The sequence below is a fragment of the Phoxinus phoxinus genome (genome assembly GCF_949152265.1).
Source record: "Phoxinus phoxinus genome assembly, chromosome: 22".
NCBI classification, from domain to species: Eukaryota; Metazoa; Chordata; class Actinopteri; order Cypriniformes; family Leuciscidae; genus Phoxinus; species Phoxinus phoxinus.
In genome coordinates, this window is record NC_136897.1 from 28,462,166 (window position 1) to 28,473,924 (window position 11,759).

The 11,759-nt window shown below is 38.2% G+C and overlaps 1 protein-coding gene across 1 annotated transcript in view; it reads right to left on the reverse strand.

Annotated features, from left to right (window-relative positions):
- Nucleotides 1–4,924: 4,924 nt before the first annotated feature.
- Nucleotides 4,925–11,759, reverse strand: part of hnrnpll (heterogeneous nuclear ribonucleoprotein L like) — a 53,124-nt gene continuing 46,289 nt past the window's right edge. Inside the window, exons 11-14 of the mRNA XM_079597850.1 lie at nucleotides 11,289–11,490; nucleotides 9,379–9,436; nucleotides 8,928–9,026; nucleotides 4,925–7,541 (exon numbers count right to left, since the gene is read on the reverse strand). Of these exons, the coding sequence (XP_079453976.1) occupies nucleotides 7,486–7,541; nucleotides 8,928–9,026; nucleotides 9,379–9,436; nucleotides 11,289–11,490 (415 nt within the window). The 3' untranslated portion in view covers nucleotides 4,925–7,485. The remainder of the gene's footprint in view (nucleotides 7,542–8,927; nucleotides 9,027–9,378; nucleotides 9,437–11,288; nucleotides 11,491–11,759) is intronic.

The window sequence follows — 11,759 nt, forward strand, 5'->3', positions numbered from 1 at the left end:
TATTATGTGTCATAAGTGCAGAGAATGAAACCAGCTGTTCATAATCAATCTAATATCACATCAAAACAGTGTCATAATGAGAAGGATCATCAGTTCTTCCGATCCAAACGTCACCGACAGTCTCGGATCAAACTCATTTTCTCAAGGCCAATGAATCTGTGAGTTTTTCAGGCATTCGTGACGATTGTCGAGACTTTTCATCTTCTTCATCGATGGATCCATGAAGAACATCCAATCATTGCACAAAAGATTTTTTAGATTATTAGAGAAAACCGGGAAAAAAAGCTTCTTTTGGGAACTATCATCATGAAAGGAAAACATTTTGGATCCTTTATTTTTAAGAGAGTAAATCTTCCACGAGTAAAGCATCCCCATATTTAATGTTTTATGGATATAAATTGTCAGTATGGGTCTAATAAAGTATCCCGTTCACTGTAAAAAATATATGATCGATAAGTCATGACAACATTTGCTTTAACATGTCAAAATAAGGTAAGCAACTTAAAAATATATATACTTTTTTATGTTATACAAGATGCCACTTATTTTTTAAGGCGAGACACTACAGGTGAATAGGGTACAATTTAAAAATAATAGATATCACCATGAAACTTCCTCAGTTGATTACTTACACAAGTTCATAAAAAAATGTATTACAAGTTTTTGAAATTTGCATGTTTAATTATGCAAATTAGGTATTATCTCATTAAATATGCACACTTTTTGCATATATTTTCGGTATAGATCTGAACATATGATAAAGCCAGGTGCAAAATTCTTTTTTCATTTTGTTTACACACAAGATGAAAGAAGATGTTCAGAGGATTTCAGAATATATGCTTTCATTACCTAGGAAATCTAAATATACTGTCCATAGCCTTAAAAAATCGATTTTCGCCATATTTTTGGGATTAAAATGTCCCATAAATCAGGCCAGGAATGATTTATTAACAAATCCCTCTGAACATATCTTCAGAATACTGCTAAGTGTGTAACTGGAGAGTTCGGTGTGCATCGGCTGAGATGTTTATACTGGAGAATGACAAAAAAAAACATTTTGAGAAAAAGGCATTTAAAGATTTGTAATGTAAAAATCATACTTTTTTAGTAGAAACAACTATTTACTGACACAATATCTCATCAAATAATTAGCAACAACAATACACACCACCTAAATCACATCAAAACTTATAAACACAGCATTTATGGCCTTCAACTGAGCAGAAAAACAGTCAAAAACACACATCTGAATGTCAGAGCGCGTCACGTGATGCTTCTGAACCAATCACGTTGTCAGAAATTGACATCAGCCAATGAGATTTCGCTTTTAGGGTTAAATGCCCATTTTACTTTCACGATTGGTTGCTGATTAAAAGGAAATGACCATATTTGGACCCGACAGCATTGTACAGAAGAGAGCTTTTCAGACATGTGCGTGATTAAAGGAAGAACACAGAGATCGCGGAGCAGCGCGTTGATTTAAAACGCCAACTTTTGTTGAATTTCGGAGAAATCTACAGACGCAAATAGACAAAGTGTAGTGAAATAAAGACCTAAATGTGTATTTTGGACTTTTTTTCACCACACGTCTGAAAGAAGACATGTTATTGAAGACAAATAGGCCAAAATCTCAAAATTGACCAGTGAAAAAAAAACGATGTTTTTGCCTGCCGTGTCTCGCCTTAAGTCAGTTTAATGTAAATCAAGTTGAAATGACTTAAACATCCAAGTTGATTGAACTTAAAAATTTAAGGTGGCGACTTTTTTTTACAATTTCAATGTGAAACTGCAAACGAGTCAGTGTGTGACTGAACTGTGCTTTCACAAACCTAGACCAGTAAGAATAAATCATCACTAGTTCTGATTCTAAACAGCTGATGACTTGATTGCTAAAATATATGGATAATGATAATTGATAATCACAACAATTTAAAAGTTATATTTTGGCTTGTTCATCAGTGAAGACACTCCTGGTCAGATCATACTCGTCCACTTTTTAAATCTTGTTGAAATTAAAAGGAGTGTTTGGATAAATAAACAAATGCATGAACCTCCCTGATTATTGCAGGTTCATTAGCGCTGAACGCTGAGAATCCAGATTAAGAATCGAGGTTGAATCATTTCCCAAACATTATGCGAACGTTCTGATACTGCGGGGGTGTAATGAACTTTTCACAAGATGTACAATAAGTCTCTGATGTCCCCAGAGTGTGTGTGTGAAGTTTCAGCTCAAAATACCCCACAGATATTTTTATATAGCATGTTAAAATTGTCACTTTTTGAGGGTGAGCAGAAACACACCGTTTTGTGTCTGTCCCTTTAAATGCAAATGAGCCGCTGCTCACGACACAGGGGGCGGAGCTACAAGAGCTCGTGTCTTTTTACCTCACACTCACACACACACACACATTTCAAAACCTTTTATGTTCAAACCGGAGTCAGACAATGATGGAGAGACTCAAGAAGAAGTCATTGATTCTAGTCATTGATTAGCATATTCTGTCATGATAATCTATAAATCGTGTTCCGGGGGCGGGGTTTATGTAAATTTGAGGGTTAGTGATGTCACTAATGTCGTGTAGTTCCTACCAGCCGTTTGTGATTTCTTTAAAAGTAAATATCTCCCTTTGCTCTGAACTTTGAGCATTGTAACTTTGCAGATGTTGTTTATGATCAAACATTACACACTCACTACAGTTAGAAAAGTCAAATCATAATCAACCACCGCTTTAAAAAAACATTATATGATTGTGCAACTAAAATGTTTCAGAAAAAAAAGTTCCTTGAACGATGTATAAATAAAAATTTGGTATATTTAAAAGAGCAGATAATGTTGAACGAAGATCCCAGTAACGTTACTGGGAGAACATTTGTTCATAATAACAAGCTTCATAACCCGATTACACAAACACACTTCTGCTGTTCATGATGAAGTGAAGATCTCAGTAGATCTGAGAGACTGAAGAACCAATGGGGTCAGAAGTGACAGCTAAGAGAGCACCTCATTGGCTGAGGCAGATTCAAACGAACCAATCAGGAGTCAGCAGCGCTGTCTTCATATTCTGTGGTGCAGAAATCACTTCTTCTTCTTCTTCTTCATGCAGTGAAAGATGGACAGAAAGAAGGTCTCATGAAACTAGGACACGGACTGCAGCGACATCAAATGAGGATGATTTTATCTCCACAAACTGGATTTGATGAGCCACTGTGACACTTTTAGTGATTTAAGCTCAGCTTCATGTGCTTTGAGTGTCATTAAAAAACAACAAACCATTTTTATAACTTCACGGGGCAAAATGGCACCCAAAAATCAAGAAATATGGGGCAAAAATGTCCCTGAATGAAATATTTATAACCGGATATGCAGTGATGTTTTCCCGGATATCAGCACAATTGCAAATGTGATGTTCTTTGATTTTATACAAGTTTAATAAACAAGAAGTTCATGTTAAAGTCCGTCTGTGGTGAAAATCCAGTTTTTAATGTTGTTTATGTGTCTATGTGGTGTTAATACGCTTTAAGACAAAGCATGTGTAAATTCATGTCATAATTATGTTCTGCTTAAAACTGAAGTGAACCAAAGACAGTCTCAAACACACGGTTTGAAATCGCTGGTGTTTCTGACGTCACACACTACCTTGACCAATCAGATCAACGTGTGATCGTCAACCAGTGGATCTCTGAGTGAGGGAGTGAGTGGAGGCAGGGCTCATTTGCATATTCATAGAACCGGTTAACCAATCAGATCAACGTGTGATCGTCAACCAGTAGGTCTCTGAGTGAGTGAGTGGAGGCGGGGCTCATTTGCATATTCATAGAACCGGTTAACCAATCAGATCAACGTGTGATCGTCAACCAGTGGATCTCTGAGTGAGTGAGTGAGTGGAGGCAGGGCTCATTTGCATATTCATAGAACCGGTTAACCAATCAGATCAACGTGTGATCGTCAACCAGTAGGTCTCTGAGTGAGTGAGTGGAGGCGGGGCTCATTTGCATATTCATAGAACCGGTTAACCAATCAGATCAACGTGTGATCGTCAACCAGTGGATCTCTGAGTGAGTGAGTGAGTGGAAGCGGGGCTCATTTGCATATTCATAGAACCACGCATACTAAATGAGGCAAGGGTGTCGAGTTACATTCAAGATATTTTAAAACATGAAGACTTTTTTTCAAGGAAAAAACACCTGAATATGTCATTCTGGTGATCAAAGATGAGTTTTAAAGAATAACATGATTGACTACAGGAGGACTTTAATGTTAGAACCTTGTCTTTTTTGCTTTATTTTGCAAGTATTTTGCTTTATTTAGCCACTGAATGAGTCCACGATATATCGGCCACCATATTGGTATCGGCCGATATATGTAAATTTTTACTGTTATTATTATTGGCCCGATAAAAAAATGTGGCCGATATATAAAAGCCGATAAATAATGGATTATTTCCTCCAGCTGAGACTCTTCAGATGCATGGTTTTGAATTGCTTGAAATATGATTTGAATCACTTAAAAAAGGAAAATAGAGTTATTGCACAGCACAAATCTGTCAATAAAAATATAATTGTGTGTTTTAGGACATGGCTCTGAAATCTGAAAATTATATACAAATTTTGCATTTAGATTTATCAGCCAATATATCGGTTATCGGCTTTCAAATATGAAGAATTATCGGTTATCGGCCAAACATTTAATATCGGTGCATCTCTAATCACATTTTTTCCATAATTTCAACTGTTTGTTTGAAACGCGCCTCCAGATTGCAAATGTCTGGTCATGAGGAGTCTTGTTGAGCAACTGACTGATAAATAACACATCTGACCAATCATTTCACAAATATTACTGTATACTCAATAATCATGTCAAGCTGATTACACACACCGATCGAGCTCAGTGGTTCAGGTATGAGGAATGACAGAGAGCCGTGTGGACCTGCAGATGTTTTAATGACTGCACATGCTCACAGTGAACTGCTGATGTGTTGATGTGTCAGTTACACACATGAACTAATAATAATAATATGATTATTAATCTCTCACTGCAGCCGCTGAAGAGCCGAGACACAGATCTGGACATCGGGACGCTTACACCAGCAGGTTACTGTAAAAACTATAGGGTTGTTGAGGTGTAAATGCCAACGTTCTGGAAAGATTCTCTCAAAGTTGTGAGCAAACCTTCTTCCAGTAACATTGTCTTTAATAATGTTCTAAAACGTTAACACAAAGCAGGGTTTCTGCTGGTTTTATGAAGTTTAAACTAAGACCTTTTTAAGACCAAGTAAAGAAAGTGGAAGGAATAAATGGAAGGGAACACAATACACCAATATGCAACTTTCCACTGATATCCATCCCTTTTTAATTCATTTTTAACACAAAAAAGTAGCTTGTATCGCTCTGCTCCCAACCACTAAAATATGTAAATAATTTATTGCAAATAAATGAGGATTTTTGTCTTGTTTTTTTCAGTGCAATTGTCTAAAGATGCTTAAATCAAGATACATTTACTTGAGATGCAAACATTTACTCTGAGAAAAACACCAAAATTAAGTGAGTTTATGATTAAAGCAAGAATACCTGCCAATAATAATAATAATAAGATATTATTAATAAGAAAAATCAGCTTAATTCATATTCAAAGGGACGTTTTCATAACTCACCGACAGATCATTGTTCTTGTTTTAAGGATAACCTCACTTATTTTGTTCAGCTTTATTTTACATTTGAATATCATGTAAATCTTGATTTAAAGATGTTTAGATATTTGTATTGGAAAACAGGACAAAAATACTGAGGAACAACATAATTTGTGCAATGCATGCAACATTTAATGTCATGATGACTTTATGAATGTAAGAATTTCTGCTCTGATTTAAGACTTTTTAAGGCCCGCAGAAACCTTGCAAACACATTATTTATACATTGTTAAGAACGTTTTTTCTGAAACGCTTTAGTTCATCTAACGTTTTAAAAAAAAAATGATAATAGTTTAAAAAAACATAAAAAAGTAACATTTCATAATGTTTGCGGAATAATAAAATGGACATTTTAACATTTTAAAACTGTTTTTTTTAGAGAACATTCAGAATTAATGTTTCTTATCTTAATGTCAACTAAACATGAGAGCGTGTTTTTGTGGGATGGGAACTAGTTAAAGCCTCCGATCAGGAATAAAACGAGCAGACGGAGGAAATGACGTCACAGGCTCATGTTTTATAACGACGATGATGATGATGGTGACATTTATATATATTTTTAAAATAAATTACGTGAATAACTGACTGGATTGTAGAGCAGATGAAAGCCAATCAACACATAAATTGCATTTAAAAAATATTAAAAGAAATTAAATTAATTAGCATTTATTTATTGCCCATTGTTAGGTTTAGACACAGTTCCTTTATAATATTTACATATTTTAAAATATGAATAACAAGTGGAACTCGAAAAATTTGAATATGATGCAAAAGTTCATTTATTTCAGTAATTCAAACTAATATATTATATAGACTCATTACATGCAAAGTGAGATATTTCAAGCTTTTATTTGTTATAATTTTGATGATTATGGCTCAAAATTAGAATATTGTGAAAAGATTTTCATAAGCTGTAAGCCATAATCATCACAATTATAACAAATAAAGGCTTGAAATATCTCACTTTGCATGTAATGAGTCTATATAATATATTAGTTTCAGCTTTTAAGTTGAATTACTGAAATAAATGAACTTTTGCACCATATTCTAGTGTTTCCAGTTTGTCCTGTATTTTATTTTGTGACTATTTTTGCGTCGTTTTCAACAGAAAAGTAATGTATCATCGCTAACGGTTGAGCAACGACTGCAATGAGATAAACACAGGCGTCTTATTGGATCAATAACGGTGAATATCTGCTTTGAGAACAACTAACGCAGCGAGAGTAAAGTCACACACTCACGAGTCGTTACTCCGCTACTGAGCGTCACGTGATGATCGTGTGTCCGGATCAGGGCTGCAGTCGATCTAACACACTGACATTGATCAAAGCATCTCACAATCATCTAACCAAACCCAGAACTACAGCAAACGCACAGACACACAGACTACAGGTCATGTGACTAGTTAAGCGGTTAACCCAGCAGGCGATCCTTTAGTCTCTAGTGAACCCTGCTTCTGTACACATAAATAATAAGCGGCACGTGATCCATGTTCTCAGTGTCATGCACACGTCAGTTCATCTCCTCATTCATTCAGTGTTTTCAGTTCATGTCGTGTGTATCGTGTGCCAGACGCGGAAAACGCCCTAACAACAATTCGACAAGCAAATAAACTGAACCAAGCAGCCGGTGTCATTCATTCGCTCTTCCTTGTGTCTGCCGTGGTGTAGGCGTCCCGCCGTCAGTGACATCATTATTGTTTACATCCAGAGTGTGTGTGTGTGTGCGTGCGTGTGTGTGTCAGTTTCCTTGTTTGATTTACAGACGAGGACAGAGACGTAAGTAGAGGACAGAGGTCTCAGAGATGTGAGGACGTGGAGAAGCACAGCTTCAGCGTGTACGGGTTCGACCCATCTGAAAAACAACAGCGACACACAGATTACTGACAGATACAGCAACACACAGATTACTGACAGATACAGCAACACACAGATTACTGACAGATACAGCAACACACTTCATCTCAGATCCGCAATCTACTCCAGAACAGAAGATAATATCTCATATAATGCTCTTTTACAAAGTCTTGATGTGTTCAGGCTCTACTAGATCATGAATGTTGATTATTCTCCTCATATTCTCCAGTGTTGTGGCTCGTCTCTTCCCAGTCTGTCAGTAACGCTCTGTTTACTTCCTGTCTCTATGAAGCTCCTCCTTCTAAAAAGCACACTGTGCTCTGATTGGTCGGCTGGAGGAGTGTGTTGTGATTGGTCGAGTGCTTCGAGTGTGTTTGGGAAATGTCCCGCCCCTTACCATAACCGCCAGTTTAACACACTACTGACTCACTCAACCAGGCCCCGCCCCTTTATTCTGCATATTAATTATTATAATGAGGAATATTGTGCCGTGTTCGTTCCCCGAAAATGTTTAAATGTGTAAAATTAAAATATATTTAATAGGAGACGAAGATCTATAAGTGACTGTTAGATTTCCACATACGAATGGGACACTTTATCGTTATCTTTATAGTTATCGTCCTTGGTGTGAACGGGCCTTTTATCGTGTTTTCTGGACAAATGTTTTATTTATTGTTTTTTTAAATGTGAAGTTGTGGCAACCGTCACCCAATAAGTTATTTTGCTGATGCCATAATTAATTTTAAAAAGGAATCTTTATATGAAGTAAATATACAACACTAAATATCTGTATTTCTGGGTTTCCCAGTCTTTTTAATAAACATTTTTTTTTCTTATGCTAATATTCAGCCATGTGCTTGAATTATGTGCTCTCTAACACACATGTGTTCCTGGACCACAAACCCAGTCTGGAGCCGCACGGGTATATCTGTGGCAATAGCAACTATACACTGTACGGGTCAAAATTATCCATTTTTCTTTTATGCCAAAAATCATGAGGATATTAAGATCATGTTCCATGATGATATTTAGTAAATGTCCTACCGTAAATATATAAAACATGTATTTTTGTGAGTGAATGCAGCACAATCGTGAACATAAATGCACAACTTTAAAGGAGATTTTCTCAATGTTTACATTTTTTTGCTCCTCAGATTCCAGATTTTCAATAGTTGTGTCTCGACCAAATATTGTCCTATCCTAACACACCACACATCAGTGGAGAGATTATTTATTCAGCTTTCAGATGATGTATACATCTAAATTTAAAAGAATTGACCCATGTGACTGGTTTTGTGGTTCAGGGTCACAAATGAAGTGTTGACGTGAGCTGGTTTATGACAGAACCGAGGCTGATGGGTAAACAGAGAGAGTGTTTGCTTACTGGGTATCCGGATCTGATAATGATTGAGAACCGTCAGAACCTCCACGGCGTGAGTTTTACTGTCGAACTCCAGCAAACCAGAGATGGTCTTTGAACTGGCTGTGGATTCAAACGGCACAGTTTCAAAGCATAAGAAAAAACAATAACTATGTTAATGTTGCAAAATTCATCAATGGACCCGTTTCACAGACACACGGTTATTAACGTCGTAAAACCAGCCAACACAAATATGTCCTAAGAAGTTACGACAACATTATTTCAGAATGTTTCAAAACGTAAACATTACAGAAACATTCCATTACATCATCAGCGTTCCGTTACATTGTTACATTCAAAAGTAACATTCCAAAAATGTCAGTAAAATTATCAAAAAACATTTAAAATCTGGACATTTCTGAAATAATTTCTCATTTCTGAACCGTGTCGATGGTTAATGAAACTCATGACTCACGTTTGGCGTCAAACACTTTGTATTTGATGAATCCTGGGACGTCGTGATCTGTGCATAACTGCAAAACAACAGAAGAAAATCAGTGTGTTACAGTAGAAAAGCAGAACTCCCCTGCTAGTTATGAATATGAATACTGTAATCTGACCCTAACAGGAAAAAACAACAACTTTATTTTATATCACTGTGACAAATGAGGACGTCCCTAAGAGGAAGTTTCTGTCAGGTTTAACTCACTTCTGGGGAACAATTTGTCTGCAAAATATCAGATAATGAATTAATATAGAAACTGAGGAAGTCATGCTTGTTTACGCTCTGATTAATTAAGAAAAACTTTAATTCTTGCTTTGGTTATTCATATTTTTGAGATGAAAAGTCTAAATGATGACTTAAAAAGTTTTAAATTGACATATTAACTAGAAATTATGACATTAAAGTTGTTATTATTACTTAAAAGCCATATAAGTACAGATACTACTGGTCAAATATTACTCCGTTACAAGTAAAAGTTGTAAAGACCAATTTTTACTTAAGTAAAAGTACTCGTTTTTAAAAGTACTTAAGTATCAAAAGTAAAAAGTAAATGTCAATGCATTGTTTTATTATTGTTGCATGTAATACTTACAGTACCGTATGCTTCTGAATCTCTGCCGGTCTACCCTCATATCAATATCACATTTATTTCTAGAACACAGTTCCAGTCGTGGGATTGAATAAGTCACTCAATAACGTCCACACTGGTTTCGGACACACACACGGCTGTTCCCAGTTGTTTGGCGTTTAGTATGAATATGTTAGCCGTACTGTTATCTATAAGCTAGTGCTCCAAAACAATGACAAAATTCGCACTTAGAAGACCAAACCCAACGTTGCAAATTAAAATCATGTTGACGTCAGAATCCAATGTCAGATTGACGTTAATCTCCAACGTTGGACAGACGTTGTATTGTGGTTGAAAATCGGTTGACGTCAGAAACCAACATCAGTCGAGCTCTGACGTCAACCAGACTTTCATTTCCAACCCAAATCATCCCTGACGTTACTCTCTACTCGAGGACCTTGACAGAAATGTAGTGGAGTAAAACTTACGATATCTGTCTTGCAAATGTAGTGAAGTTAAAGTAAAAGTTTCCAGAAAAAATACTACTCGAGTAAAGAACAGATACTCAAAAAGTGTACTTAAGTAATTGTACTTTGTTACTGTCCACCTCTGAGTGTGTGTGTGTGTGTGTGTGTGTGTGTGTGTGTGTGTGTGTGTGACCCATCCGCTGCAGGTCCTCTTCGCTGACGCAGGGCGGGACGTTGTAGAAGTGCAGGACGCAGGACGGAGGCTGTGTGTGTGTGTGTGTGTGTGTGTGTGTGTGTGTGTGTGTGACCCACCCGCTGCAGGTCCTCTTCGCTGACGCAGGGCGGGACATTGTAGAAGTGCAGGACGCAGGACGGAGGCTGTGTGTGTGTGTGTGTGTGTGTGTGTGTGTGTGTGTGTGTGACCCACCCGCTGCAGGTCCTCTTCGCTGACGCAGGGCGGGACGTTGTAGAAGTGCAGGACGCAGGACGGAGGGTGTGTGTGTGTGTGTGTGCGTGCGTGCGTGCGTGCGTGCGTGCGTGCGTGTGTGTGTGTGTGTGTGTGTGTGTGCGTGCGTGCGTGCGTGTGTGTGTGTGTGTGACCCACCCGCTGCAGGTCCTCTTCGCTGACGCAGGGTGGGACATTGTAGAAGTGCAGGACGCAGGACGGAGGCTGTGTGTGTGTGCGTGCGTGCGTGTGACCCACCCGCTGCAGGTCCTCTTCGCTGACGCAGGGCGGGACGTTGTAGAAGTGCAGGACGCAGGACGGAGGTGTGTGTGTGTGTGTGTGTGTGTGTGTGTGTGTGTGTGTGTGTGTGTGTGTGTGTGTGTGTGTGTGTGTGACCCACCCGCTGCAGGTCCTCTTCGCTGACGCAGGGCGGGACGTTGTAGAAGTGCAGGACGCAGGACGGAGGCTGGATGATGTTCTTGGACGCCTGGCCGGCGCTGGTGAAGCGGTTGTTGCGGGTCATGGCGAAGTCCTTGTAGCTGCTGGATCCGTCATCCAACTCAAACACCTGACTGGGGATCACAGCGTGCTGCTTCGACACGCTGACACACACACACACACACCAGAACAACACAGATATATCAGTCTGCATCTCATGAACACCTGACTGGGGACACACGTTTATTTTGCCATTGATACTTGTGAGGACTCTCCATAGGCGTAATGGTTTTTATACTGTACAAACTGTGTATTCTCTTACACTAACCCTACCCCTAAACCTGCCCATCACACACCCACACACACACACACACACACACACACACACACACACTAACCCGACCCCTAAACCTGCCCATCACACACCCACACA